Genomic DNA, 15,274 nt, shown 5'->3' with positions numbered 1-15,274 from the left:
ATCTATTTTCACTGGAATGGCAAATCCCAAACTGATGACATGTCAGTGTCATTACAGTGTCTTTCAAGATCTTTTTTTTTCAGATGGAATGGGGAAGATGATGCTATTCAAGCCCTCAGGGGTGAGAAAGGTGATTCAATACAGAGAAGGAAATGAAGGGAGAATAACAAAGGAGAAACACAGAGACAAAGGAAGGAGGAAGGAGGAATGAGAAATACAAAAAAGCAGACGGGAAGTAACAGAAACAAAGGACAGCTGCAGAACTTGCCTAAAGGGGAGCAGAGTTTCTGACTGACTGATAGGGACTGTGACAATTAGGTTCACTTAATAAATACAAGTCTATTTAGGGGCTGCAAAAAAATAAAAAGCGTGCATATTTTGTGCAAACCATCCACATACAACAGACTGTGGATCAAAGACTATGAACTCTTTATATTATTCCCTGGCACAGAGTCTATGCCTAGATGTGAATTTCAGTGGTCTCAGCTCAATGGGCTCAACTCCTGAGCTACCAATCCCTGTGAAACATCACACTGGGCTGAGCTCTGCTCCCTCAGGGAAGCCTTGATGTACTTCACAAAGTACAGCAATGCAATAACCAGACTTGCTGGCAGTTTCTGCAAACAAGATAAAAATTACATCCTTCTGTAGCTTTACATTCCCATCTTCAGGAACAGTCTCTTCACAGTCATGAACATTAGAGCCAAGATGTAATCCCTCACAATAATATGGACATTGATTCAAACAGGAAGTGGAGGCTCTTCTTTTCATGCAGCTCCAGTGTTCATAAAGCATTTCTAGCCTCAGAAACACACACAAAAGCAGCCTGAACATTCCTGTGTGCTTGCAGACTGATCACACTAAACCAAGTCCACGTAGTGATGAAGAAGCTTGTCTTTCATTCAATTCTTATGTTGTAGCAGTTCATGCCAGTTTAAGAAGTGCCTTTCTGCAGTTAACTAAACCACCAAAAAAAATTATATTGGTAATTTACCAGCTAACAACCCAGTTCTCACATGGATTATATATGGTAGTCTGATATCAGTCATCTCCCTCCCAAGGGTTTTTAAATCAAGAAATGGAACACAGAGCACAAAGTGCTTATATAATAAAATTTTAAAATTCCCTCTTAGGGTTCTCCAGGAGCAATAAGATTATTAAAGGTTCAAAGCCTTCTAAATGAAGCCCACTTTATAAAAAAACATCTGGTTTAAAGCAGTTGGAAGATGAGGAAGAAAGGAAGGAAGGAAAAGAAGACCTTGTTAGTGGACCTCAGAGCTCTGCCCAGTGGCCCTTGAGAGATTCTGTATGAACATATGTATTTCATTATGAACTGAAAATTGTTCACTGAGCTACATCCTACAATTTTTAAGCAAAGGTGCCTGATTCAGCTTATATGCAGGGAATGTGTTCCTTCTGCATCTTCCTTCACAGAAGCTGATAGGAGCCAATAACTTTATCAGTGGATCAGAAAGTGGGTTTCACAGAGCTACAAAAATGCTGTTCAAGTGATGTGCAACACATTTTTTTGCGTCTCTTCTTTACAGTGGTTATAGACAGTGTTAAGCAATAGTATCTGTGACCCAAGAGAAATTTAGTAAATTGATAGTGGGCTGCTTGCTCCAAAAATATGGACACTTTTGCTCTATCCACATATCCTCTTCCCTCCTGCATGTGCTCAGTAGCACCTCAGTGGATGTCACATACAAGAGAGGAAAGAAGAAACTCTGTATTCTTTCATATTTGTTTTTCCTATCAGGCCGGGAAACTTCAAAAAGAAGAGGATCAGATCTCAGCTGACTCTGCCAGTATTGGCCTCCCTCATCCAGGGAGAAAGAAAAGCTCAGAACCACTAATAGTGGTGGCTTCCCAATTTTCTACACCAAGCACCAGTACAGTGAATGGCAACCAGAGAGTTCACTCTGTAGTCTGTCACTGGTGCTCAGGACACAGCTCTCACTCTGAAGCCACCCTACTCCCAGCATAAATGTTTTGCATTGTTTCTGTTCAGCTTGTACTTCTCACTCAGGGCAAAGAGCATGTTTCGAGACTGCTCTCAAGGAAGCTGAGACCTTTTAACATGCTTGCCATTTTGTGGTTGGGTAACAGGCAGGGAAACACAGGAAACCACTGATTAAAAGCCAAACAAATTAGCAAAATAAGAAATGGCCTTTTACATCAAAAGCTGCAACTTTGATGAAGTCCTACTGCCTGTGTGGAGGCATCTGTGCTTGGGAGAAGAAAGCTTTTTCTATGCTCTAACCTCATGAAATACTACAATAATGAAGATTCCAAAGCCCTATGCACAGCAATTAAACTAGTGCAGGTTACAAGACTAAAATGAGAGACGCCAGAAGGAATGAAGTTCACTTAGCACATGAGCAGACCAGTGTGAGGCAGCCACATCTAATGTGAATGCTTACTACTCTCAACAGGGCCCCAAAAAGTTCAGAAAGAGCACAGAGGGATCCCTCCCAAAACCAGCTGGAAAGTTAGAGGCAGAAGTTTACTGATACCAACCTGCCATGGAGTAGGATACTGGAGTTTCTTTAGTTAAGAATCATCAAGATTGGAGCCTGTAACTACAAAGACAAATGCAGAGCAGATCCTAATAATCCGATTTTGACTTCCTTTTCCACCGGGGAAATCACTGCAGGTTGAGGTGAAGTGGGCAAAAGAGCACTAGTGTTTCTATGACATCCAACTGCATGCACTTCAGCATCACCAGCCAGCTCCGTGAACATCTCCAGGCATTTGCTGCTACAAATCTCCCTGGAATTCACCTCATGAGCTCTGCAACAGGCTGATTATTGAAACACTGCATATGTGCACTACAGCTGTTTGGATGCCCACTGACTGGTGGTGGTAATTGACAGTAAAGATCTCTGTGCGCCCAGAAAGTAATCCACTAATCCACCTGTTCGTGGCACATGCTGCTTTTGTCTGGTTTATTTCTGTTTTTATATCTCATCCATGGAGCCCTTCAAAAACAGTGCATAAAATAGAGCAGCCCATACTAAAGGGGTTCATGAGATCCCTCAGGGTTATACTCTTATCTCTGCCTATGTTAACACTGGTGCCTACTTAGGCTGAACCCCCAAAACAATACCTGGGAGCATAAAACAAGGGCTGAGAGAAGTGTATTCTGCTCTTCATAAACGGCAAGATTTAACAAGTGCTGCTGCAGATTTAGATGCTTTAGACTCACAGACAGTTCCAATCCTCTGAAAAGACCAAGTTACAAGGTATCCTTCTGCTAGCAAACACAGGAAAAATATCTTATTGTACCCCTTGAGGATTTTATGGCAACCTACTACCCCTGATACAATTGTGTTTTCAATGAAGAAACAACTATTTCTTCAGAATCAGTCACATTTACCACTGTGAAACAGTGCTGAAAGCCCGAAGAGTGATTCCAACATACTCCTCTCACCCTGCAGCTCCATCCCCTTGGGCATCTGTCTTGCAGTGACAATTTTTGGTGGAGGGAAGCATGGGAATGCATTAATTGTAAACAGGCTCTTCTTCAACACCTGAGGAAAGCAATGTTTCTCCACCACAGCTCAGTTAGGAAGGCCAAGCTGAGCACTGATAAAATTTACAGGTGGAACAGCTCAATTCTCAATCACCATCATCATTATTTATTGGTATTACACAGCATCTAAATGCTACCAACTCAGAGCAGAACCCCAGTACACATCTTGCTCATACACATGCAGGGAGAAGACTGCTCTTTCCCTGTTGCACTTTCAGTCCAGGGGCCAGACAAGAAACAGTAACACTGAAAAAAAAAAAGGTGTTTTCACAGAGTGTAGCTTGCCATCTGCTAAAACTGAACACACTGGCCAGTAAACATGGACCTACTGTTCCACAGGAGTAAGGACACATCACAGGGGTTTGTGCTTCCAGATACACTGCTGCAACACTCATGGAGTTTAATGTGCCTCCAGTGATAAAGAAACGAAGTTCATAAAGTGAATGGGGGGAAAAAAACATCAAATACACCTACTTCATCTACTAGAACAACCTTTTAACCATGTTACTGCACAGAAACCACAAAAAATACCTTTTTTGCTAATGACCAAATTATTTGTTTTTATGACTTCCCTTTAGAAAAAAACCAAACCTATTTACTGTGCTGTGATTTTCTTTCCAGGAAAACAGATAATCACAAGGATATTAGAGCAATTAGAAGGATGTGAGAAATGAACACTAATCTCTGTAAGTACATTTCTAAAAATGTGCCTGTCAGATACACAATAGACAGGTACTATTATATCTAGGTACTGTCCTATCCAGGTGGTGCAATTAAAGAACTAGCAAAAATGAGCTATAAAAGAAAAGTTATAAGGTCAAAATAAACGTTATTCAGCAAAATAGTTATTAGTCTACAAGAGTAGAAAAAATAAAAGCACTGAGAAAGAAGCATAGTTGTTTCATTATACTGCTAAACAAAGACAGAAAAATCATATTTAATACAGGTTAGATTTCACTGATACTGTTTTTAGTCACACAATCTTAAGATCGTTCAATGATCTTGAAGTGCCAGAGTCTAGGCATTTAAATTAAACTGGACTACATATTAAAAAGAGCCCTGATCAAAACAAACATCAGAACAAGCAGACCAGTTTGCATGACCTGTGACAGTCTTTTCTTCTCTCATTCCTGGGCTGTACTGTGAAACAGTCAAAGGAACAAAGAAACCACAGATGTGATTTTCTATAGTCCTGTCTCTTTTAGGTGTTATGGTAACAACCATTACTTTAATATCAAAGTGCAAAGCTAATTTTTAGTCAAAAGCCATCCTAAAAGATAAAGTATTATTATTCTCACCTTGCAGGTGGGAAACTGCAATATCACCTATGTAAGGCAAGTGGTATTTCAGAAGATACAGGTGAGATAACAGGCAAAGTTCTTTGGCACTACTATTCAGCTTCAATTTAATCCAGCAGCTGTTCATTTGGAACCTCGTGCTCTGTCTCTGGCCAAGCATTAAATTTCCCCCAGGCATCACCATGACCACCTCAACTCTGCTTACAGCTCGCAGATGTGGTGACGGGGCTGCGCAGAGCATCACCAGCTCTGCCGAGGGCTCTCAGTCCTGCAAGACAGCAGCACCTCAGCATCTCTCCTCTTTCCACAACAGCCTCATCCAGGGCTGACGACATCCAGTAGGATTCATAAGCAAAACACTTCTCTACATATCGCACGGAAGTCAGCAAGTCCAGCAGGTATGCCAAACTTTCTCAAGCATGCCTGTTAAGATTGTCAGAGACCATCCCTATCTCCTTCCTACTGCAGAAGTCCAAGCTGAGACTTAATGGCTGAATCATAGAATCACAGAATGGTTTGGTTTGGAAAGCACCATAAAGTTCATCTAGTTCCAACCCCCCTGCCACAGGCAGGAAACCTTCCACTAGACCAGGTATCTCAAAGCCCCATCCTGCCAGCTCCAGGGATAGGGCACCCACAACTTCTCCAGGCAACTTTTTCCAGTGTCTTGCCACCCTTGCAGTGGAGAATTTTCTCCTTCCTAAAGAAGGAAAGGCACGGCAAGGATCCCATCCATTATTTCTTTAAAAGTGGTTTTGTAATTGGTGATTTGTTAGAGTTTTAAATGATTATTACCTGGACAGAGGTTGGGGATGGGAATGTTTGGTAAGGAATGTGAGACTTTGAGAATAAAAATGCTGAAGGAATGTTGCAGGTCATCAAGTTGAATTCTGAGCTACAGCAAGGAATCGTATACTGCAGAATACTTTCAACCTATACTTTCCACATTTGCATAAATGAAGTTGAGTTTTCAGAACATTGAAAGATCCCACTTGACTGTACTGCAGATTCTCTCTCCTTTATGGGAACAACCTTTGGTCGTAACTGACACAACCATAAAATATTATATTTGGACAGGCAAAAGGCTTGGCATAAAAGCTTCTGTAATCTAGGCAGTTTCATGTTTTAAATTCGTGAAGTGGTACATACCTTACAGAGCTTGCCATTTTAGCGGAACAATCACTAATTTTATGAAAAGCTCATCATTTTCCCCTTCTGTTTTTTCAAAAGGGATCTACTACTCTACTGAATTTTAATAAAGTCAAAAGGGATGTCTTCATTTCTTTCTCCAAAGATCTTTATCAGTAGATCTCTAAGACCATCGACCTTGGGAAGAATGCATTTTGTTCCCACTGTCATATGTGAAGTGCTATCCCCAGACTAAACACATCCCTAATGATTGTTTGGTTTATCACACACATGTAATACATCAGCAGTATCAGAGCAAGGATTTCAATCTGGTGTCTCTCTTGAGTGTACATTGCTAAATTTCCCTCCTAGATTTAAAGTGAGCTTGTCCCAACATTGGCACAGTAGTATTGCTATAATAGCTTGCTCCTAAGCAAACCAGGTAATGCCAGTTAAACCAGCAAACCAGGTAAAACCAGGTATGGCTGCAGGTGTGGAGGGCTGTTCGTGGTGGAGGACTTTGAAGCATGTTTGAAATACACATTTACTAATTAATGTATCCATTTTAAGTGTCTGCTTAGGGGATGAGAAGAGGTTCTCTCTTTCCTTTAGCAGTGGGAATTTGCCGAAATGTGGAGAAAGCTTGCAGGCAGCAATATGACTTACAACAAGATGTAAGGCTGGTAGAGAGGGAAAACAGTGGTAGAAGCAAATAGATGAAGTAAGCCAGAAACTTTATACCATTAAAAAAGAAAAAGGAAAAAGAATTGTTAAAGTCCTGAGTTACTTTAATCAGATTAAAATCATTTTGCTTTCCATGTGGGATTCTGCTGTTCCATTCAAATATGATTATTGGGTTTGGTTTCTATTTGTTTTTATAATCACACTATCATCTCAAGGAATTTTAAGAAAAACGCTCCCTATGGGAAATCTACTTTTCACTTTGTGATATATCTGCCATTTATCAAAGGTCTGAGCTGTCAGGATTTTTGACCTCATGCTCCCTTTAGTTTCATAAAACGTAGTCTGACTACTCTGCAGAAACACCACCCAAACCTTACCACAAATGGACTTTTGCCCAGTTTGCATAGATAACTACATTTACCATTACAGGTAATGCTACAGTAATATTGAAGTCAATGCTTTTTATAGTTTTCCTCACAATTTATTGCAAACTGAACAAAACAGAAAACAATTAAATAAAATATCTGTCAGAAGAATACGTGTAGTGATCACTAGGCTCTGCAAATCATATATGGTGAAACTGTATCAAAAAGAGTAATAGTTTCTAAATTAAAGTATCTGTATATCAAATATAGACAAGTCTGGATCAGCTGAAGTTTTTGTGTGTAGCAATATCTGTAGACATGCAGTAAATCTTCCTTTCTGGTAAGTTGCTGCTAAATATTTAAGACTTGGAAAAAATGGTGTGTATATTTACATTTATTTTCCTTAACAAAGAGCTACATGTTTATGGGGGATCATGACATCAAGTTACTGGACAAATAAGCACCTGCATGGATTTAATATTTTGACAACAAACAAAAAAAAGAAAATACTGGCACCATGAAACTTCAGACTTGGAAGTAGCTGGCCAAAGTCCTGCTCACAACACTTTAGCAGTCTGCACACAGCATGAAGAGCAGCCCCTGAATCAAAATCAATTGTGAATACGAGTGTCATTCTCCCTCTATTTCTGCTTTGGCTGTTTTGTTTGTTTGTTTGTTTTTTAATTGGCTAGTATTAATGCAGAATGGGAATTCTTCAGGAGGGTCAAAAAGAATATAGTTTTGTAAACAAAGTTGTTTATCTAGCACCAAAAAAAACCTCTTGGGATGACTAAGGTCTCTCCTAAGGAAAAGTAGGATTTTTAAAAACTGTCATGAATTGACTATTTTTCCCCCAAATCAGAAAGGCTAGCATATTTTTAGTACATCTGGGCACATGCATATTTTAGCTTAACACACTAAGGGCAATTCTTTTAGCCTGCTACTTGTATATATTCCAATTCTCAATGTTATTTATCAGTTACACGGATGTCAATTACTTGCCCTTCCCACAGTAAATGGTGTGTTGCACCACCCACCTGTCATGTCTTCAGTTTATGATATTTTAAGACTGGTAGGAAAATTAGTTCCACTTGCATGAGCCTTTGTTTGAAAGTAAGACCTCACAACAGATTTCTGTGGGCGGAGGGGACGGAGAGCAGAAATACTAATTGCAGGAATTCACTAACCAGCCACACTCTTGCTGTGACAAGTACTGGCTTTGCAAGACCTGCATCACCAGTGACAGTTTTGACTATAAATCCCACTGCCAAGAAAGGTTGGAGACATGCTTCTCGTTTATAGGATTTGTAAATAATTATTAGAGTACAAAATAAAGTAATGAGGACACAAAGCGGGAAGCAATTTGCATCCCTCCTGGTACAGTTCTCTCTTGACAAAGCAAGGAATTGTACCCTGATCTTCCCAGTGATTCAAGGCCACTTTACAATCCATGCAACCACATCCTCTGCTTTGCCATCAAAGCGACCATTTCTCTAACTCAAAAAACTAACAGCATTAGAAGAGGATAATAAGTAAACATCAGACTTCTACAGTACAGAAAAGAAGAGGGAAGAGAGAAGATCAGTTTAATTTATAGCCTCCCTAGTTTCTTTCAGGACATCTCATGCAACCAAAAATCTCATGCACCTAGCAATGCAGCACAGGATGATTTACATGATACAAATTATTTTTTTAAAACTCCATCTGCACATCAACCTAACCTCTGCCCCTCTCACATTGATGTATTTGCCCTTGATCCACACTCCATGGTAGCACTTTCAATGAACTATTCATACAGGTGAACATCCCTGAGAGATGCAGCTGCCCCCTCCGCTTTTTTTTGTTGTCTCTTCATCATGGAGCTCAAAGGAATAATCCTATTGCATATTTCTTCTTCATTTATTTTACTAGGTGAGGTGTTTAGGAGGATATGTGGTCATCTGGAGCTCATCACTGTCAGATTTTCAGCCACACAGCTGTAAAGGGTAAAGAAACTAGTTTAGCTCCTTGGTTTACAAAGTGCTGAGTACCTCCAATGAGGTGCCAAATGTGTGTGGTGACACTTCAAGATTGCTGAGTGCCTCCTGAGGTTCTCAGGGCCTGATCCAAAACCCCACTGTAGGAAGGACAGCCCTCCCCTTGGCTGCAATGCACCTGGGACAGAACAGAGATCCATGACTCAAGCCTGTGCTTCCAAGGCAAGGAAAAACTTGCCATAGATTTAAGAACACAGAATAAGGTGGCAGTTTTGAGAAGCAGTGGATGTTAGTGTTCCTACCTCCAAACAACCCAGAGTAACATAAATAAATGCATACATATCTACTTAAACAAACAGACATTCAAAACTACCTTAAATATGTTTGGGATCAGGTGTTCATTTTCAATTGTTTTAATATAATATACAAGCATGCAGCAAAATTCTCTTCAATCCCCTTGAGCCCATCCTGTTTCCTTTGAGCTTAATGTATTTCTTCCATGCCTTAAAAAAAGAAAGAAAAAGAAAACAAAAAAAAATATTCTACAAACTGTCTTTACAAATCATTTTTCTCTGGATGCCTTTGTTAAAATCAGCTCTTCTTCTGGAAGCATGCAATAAAACAAAGCTAACTAAAAAGAAAAGATGCTGAAAAAAATGCTGACAGTCATACTGTAAAACATCCTGTGCAAAGACTGGCTGCTTTAATTTGGGTTAAGGCAGCAAAGAGTCCTTCATTACCAGGTCACTTGTTCAAATACAGTCTTGGTTGACAGTAATCACCCGATGGCAGGCAGAGTGAGCATCATACTTTATAAGTAACTCTGCAAAAGTATTTTTTATTGAATGTATAAATAATGTAGAGAACATCCGCAGGCATTCATGAAGAGTGCGTCATCCTGCAATAATGAATTAGTAGATAGCAACTAAGCAAACAAAAAAAGAACTAAGTTGCAGCAAAGACTATAACCACTTTCATTTCTTCTGACAGTTGCCATTTATCTTTGCTTTTGAAGAGACTACGTGGTAGTATTCTAGTAAGTGAGCTGTAGCATACTGTGAAAAAATAATAACATTTTAGCAATACAAGCCCTCACTGCAGCATCTGTTATTAAATCTTTGCAGAGAGGCGAGGCGAGACCGCTAGTCATAACTGTGGATTAGCAAGGTTCTACTGTATTCATTTGAGAGTGCAGAATGCTGTGCATGAAAGCTGTTACTTGCCTTCTATGTCAAAAAATGAACTTATGCCAACTTTTTAATACTGAATTTTTCAAGGAAGCTGTCCTAACAGCCTGCGAGCACTGTCCACAAAAAAACTGCAGCAGTCTAATAGCAGAGATATGGAGGAAGGACAGAATAAGAATAGCTGATGCTGCTGATTTGCAACACTTTCTTTTCACAGAAAATGACCATCATCTTACACTTCCTTCCTGAGCAAATCAAAAACTGCCTTTGAAAGTGTCAAGCTTTATGATGCTGACTTCAACTCTGACACCTGATTATACAAGAGCATTAACATAAGCGCTCAGCATGCTCCAGGGAATCACTGCATCCTCATAAGTGGAGCCTTAGCAGCTCCACATCCTGGCTGACTCCCTAGCAAAACAGGCAAAAACTCAGGACTTCAGGTCCTAGAAAAAGGATGATAATTCACATACTTATGAGAATTATAACACACACATGCACACTCTGAACTGAGCCAAGTTTAAGTAAACTTTATACTAAATTCACAAAGTTCAAGCAGACTCAGAGCTTAGCTGAACTGTTGTGAAAATGCTCAGTTTTCCAGAAACACTAAAATCCTCCAGGAGAAAGTTCATCTTAAGCCTTCATAACGATATTTTCCTGACTATGAAGTTACACAGACAGTGCAAGGTGCTATGTAATATTTACCCATGACGCCCACTATTATGATATAATGTTTCAGTCAAGAATAAATTAGAAGCAGCAAATCTCTGAAACCACCCGTGCGAATACACAACCATTAATGGATCAATACATAAAGAAGTGAAGACTAGCTGATATTGAAAATTAGTTTAAAAAATAGTAGGGAGACTCACCGTGAGAGTTGCTGTCTAAACTAGATAAACAATAAAGGCAAGACACACTGTTTTAACTGTGTAAAGTTGTGAACACTGATGCTCTAATGAAGTATCACTGGTCCCAGCGCACGATTTTTATCCACCGATGTGGCTGTAAAAGCCCCCTCGGAGAGCTGCTGCTATTCCGGACCTTTGCGGGACGCCCTTAAGCTCCTGTGGCGTCCGGCGGGGCCGTCCCGCTCTCTCACTCCTGCTGCTCACATCACCTCAAGCCCAGAGCTGCGTTTTATTTCATTTTCTGGTTTTTTCGGGTTTTTCTTTCCCTGGCGCTTGAGGAGGCAGAGCGCGGCGCGGATTACACGGGGATGACTGAATCGCGGTGAATCGATTAAGCCTCGACAATTTAATCTGGGACTTCATGCGGGGCTGGAGGAGATAATCCCCGCACCGCAGTTCGTCCCTGCCTCCCCTTTACTCGGATACCCTGGCACAGACCCGGGGGCACACCGACCGCACAGGGACGCCGCCTCGCCGGTCCGGAGCCAAGCCGCCCTCCTCCTCCTCGCAGCGCGGCGCGGCGCACACCGCGCACCCGGCGCCTCTGCAAGATGCGCGCTCGCAAACTTTCCAAACTTCTGGGGAAGTGGAGAGGGGTACGCGGGGCCGGCCCGACCAGAGCGGCGCTTCGCCTCCCGGCGGCACCTCGCCGTCCGCAGCACCCCGAGCGCTGCCCGCGGGGACTCCCGCGCCCCGGGCCGGCCAGCGGGAGGCGGGAGCAGCGCGCTCCGGCCGCACCGAGGCCGGCGGAGTGCAGGTTCCGCCCCGCAAGTTGGAAGAGCAAAGGAATGGCAAGGGCAGGGACCCCAAACCCCGCCCGCACTGCCCCTCGCACTCACGCTGCTGTTCTCGCCCGTCCAGTGCACCATCGCCTGGTTGTGAGACGCGTCCCCTTTCAGCACGAAGGAGGTGCTGACGAGGGAGACCTGCTCCCGGCCGGCCGCCAAGGATGCTCTCCTGGAGCGGCTGCTCCCCGCCGCCGCCCCGCCACCGCGCCGCGGGTCCGGGGGGCTGCGCGCCCCGCGGGTCAGAGCTATCGGGCGCGGGCGGCCGCAGGGCTCCGCGCAGCGCGGCGCGGCGGCGGCGCCCAGCAGCGGCGGCAGCAGAAGCAGCAGCAGCAGCAGCGGCGGCGGCGGCAGCCGGGCAGCCCCGCGCGGAGCGGCAGCGGCGGACACGCGTGGCCCGCCGTGCGCCATGGTGGCTCTCCGGCGTGGTAGTGACAGGCGGGGAGGTGGCGGGGAGGGAGGGAGACACCGCGGCGGAGGGCGGGGGCGGGGGAGGGCTGTAACCGGAGCGGGGCTCAGCGGCAGCGCCGTGCGCGGGGCTGCGCGCCCAGCCGGGGCGGCGCCGCCATCTGCTGGTCCGCGCCGAAACGCCGGGCGGGCTCCGGCACTCACGGACACGGGCATCGCGCCCCGCGGGAGCCGCGGCGGGGACGGGTCTCTCGGTGGCAGCAGAGCCCGCCGCTTGTGAACTTTCACGCAGAGCTCCAGGGAGAAGCTTTCCGAGAGCGGCCGAGCAAGATTCGTGCAGCCTCTCGGGGTGTGTGCGCTGCAGCCCGAGGGGCGCTGGGGGCGAGCACCCACCGCTGCCTCTTTGGACACGAGGGATGGCCTTGGTTGGCCGTCCGTCCCAGGAGGCTGCAGTGAAACGGTCAGAAGAGGTCTGTGGTCAGCAGCTGAGTGCCAAAGAACAAATGAAGCAGGTGCAAAAATACGATCCTGTCATTAAGACAAGTGTTTCCGTGGGGAAAGGGACCCTGTCCGTTCTTCTGCTCCCCAGCTCCTAGGAGGCACCAGGCTCATCACCTGCATTGTCCAGATCCAATTGCTAATCCATTGTTGCCCACTGTGGGGAAGGGTGGCTTGTAATTTGGGATTGATCCATGGCAGCCCCAAGAAATGCTCTACTGGCGTGATCACAGCCAGCAGGGGCGATGACTGGGGCTGTGCAAGGTGGCATCACTCAACTGACAGGTGAAGCGGTGGAAGAAGATTCAGCCACCACAGGCTGGGTGCTCTTCCTGCTTCACTGCAGTGTGCTGTGTAACTGTGAATAAATTGGAGCTTGGGAAGCAATTTGCCTCAAATGCTGTGAAAAGGGCACAAGTTAGAAACCCAGAATAACTAAGGTTGGCAGGGATCTCTGGAGAGCTCCTGGTTCAACCTGCTGCTCAGCCCAGGGCCAACTCTGAAGCTGAATCTAACTTCACAGTAAGATAAGGATACTCAGGCCTAAATGTAAGAAAACAAGTTTGAAAGACCATTGAGGAAAGTAATGACTCCAAGTATAGGCACCTAACAGAAGAGATCTGGGCTGGGTAAACACAAGGTGAGTAAAGTTAATAAACCAGCTTTAGTTGTAATCTGCCTTTACCCTAATGGCCTAGAAAATTAGGATTACGAAGGCTTTTCTAGGAAGATTAATAGAAAAAAATAGTATCCACTGGTTTTACTGTACCATTTACAGGCCTGTGATGACTACCACAGTGACCTAAAGTGACCTGGTTATACCAAGTTCATGTAAAAATTACTTTCAACAAGTTATATGATTACATATTAGCTGTACACCTTCAGTGCTAGGAGACCTATGGTAACCTGCCCTGTCATTACTGTAATAGCTCAAACTAGAAGGCAGATTCAAATTCAGGATGACTCTGCATTTCAAAAGAAATACAGAATAAAAATTAAAATATTACTTTTAAAAAAATCACATGTACTTTTTCTGCAGCTCCCAATAAAGTCCTCTTTCAGAGTTCCAGGCATAGCCCCACAATCTCAAAACAACCTCTGTGCAGCCTTCCCCCTTGTTCCTTTGGCACAGCATCTGAACTAAAAGATACTGTCCCTTATCGAGGAGTCTCCAGATGCCAGTTATGGAGATTCTGTCCCAAACACCCTGCCAACAGGAGCCCAGGCAGCGATAGAAACTCAGGCAGGCAGCACTGCATGACCCAGGTCACCAGTAGTTGCCTCTGGGACTCTTGAAGGGGCCATATATTAAATTCATTCCTGAAGTACATCTTGTGTAAAGAGCAAGTTAATTTTTCGTCTCAGACCTTGATTTCTGGAGACAGTACCCAAAGCTCAGAAAGCCTAGGAGTAGCTATAGGGAATTGTCTAAGGGAGATGAAACAGGAGCGTGAGACGAGACTGACTTTGCATCCATTTAGTTTTCTCACGGTGTCTTATCCCTCTGAAACATTACCCTTGTAAGGCAAAAAAGACCTGGGTTTAAGTGAGCAGAAAGTTAATTTTCCAGACAAAACCCTCTTGACTCTAGTAAACCGGTCTCAACGACAGCTGGGGTCAAACACTTGTTTGAATCACTGCTGTTTGGGCAGTGATTCAACAGTTCACAGAAGACACACAAGCAGAAAGTCATTCCTGTCAGAATAACAGTTTCATACTAAGCGAATCACCTTCCATCTTTTGCACCTCTGCACAAAGAGGAACAAGAGGAAAGCACAATGCCAAATTGTTAAGGAAACACTGACCAGCCACAATTGTATCAACCGACATGAAGGGGTCATTTGCCCATTATTAGGAATACAATAATTTTGATTCTTACATCATGGCCTATCTCCTGTGTAATTGTGATCATGACCCACAGTTTGTAGAATAACCTAAAAGTATTCAGAGAGATGGAAGGGCCCAAGTCCCTACATGTTAAAACTGGCATGCAAAACCTAATACTTCATCTGTATAAATACGGCTGGACTTTGTCATGCTCATCCATTTTGCATTCACCACTGTGTTTGACAGGTTGGGCTCCCATAAGCAGCAGCAAAGAGATGGTAACATCCACATTCCTAAGAGTCAAGCTCTCTATATCTGTCAGTTACTGACATTTCCCATAACGTGACTTAAAAAGGAAAAGAAAACCAAGCATTTGCTGCAGAAGTAATGAAGCCTGGTTTCCTCCAGCTTTGCACCTTATGGTCAACTGCAAGGTCTGCTCTAGTCTTTCCCCATTGTCAGAATATCTTTTCCATTATTTTCACAGGAACCTAGCAAACCCACTAATAAAGTTCTCCTTGTCTGTCCAGTCACAAAACTTGCCATTTATTTTTGTGATCACCCCCAGTCTGACAATTTAGTTGAAATTGTCTTACAGACAATTTCTGTACAGAAGACTCTGACCAAGGTGGATGGACAGATACACAGCCCAATGAATCACTCACTGAC

The 15,274-nt window shown here is 43.6% G+C and overlaps 1 protein-coding gene across 1 annotated transcript in view; it reads right to left on the bottom strand.

Moving 5' to 3' along the window:
• The window catches only part of SORCS2 (sortilin related VPS10 domain containing receptor 2), a gene marked incomplete at both ends in the record, with an annotated part of 532,676 nt that extends 520,393 nt beyond the window's left edge, over window positions 1-12,283 (bottom strand). The window contains one exon of the mRNA XM_082281426.1: window positions 11,927-12,283. Coding sequence (XP_082137552.1) covers window positions 11,927-12,283 — 357 coding nt within the window. The remainder of the gene's footprint in view (window positions 1-11,926) is intronic.
• Window positions 12,284-15,274: the final 2,991 nt, after the last annotated feature.

Source organism: Coloeus monedula, assembly GCF_965178545.1.
Source record: "Coloeus monedula genome assembly, chromosome: 5".
In the NCBI taxonomy this organism is placed as follows: domain Eukaryota; kingdom Metazoa; phylum Chordata; class Aves; order Passeriformes; family Corvidae; genus Coloeus; species Coloeus monedula.
The sequence above is the reverse complement of the archived record's forward strand: the minus strand, read 5'-3'. Positions and strand labels throughout refer to the sequence as shown.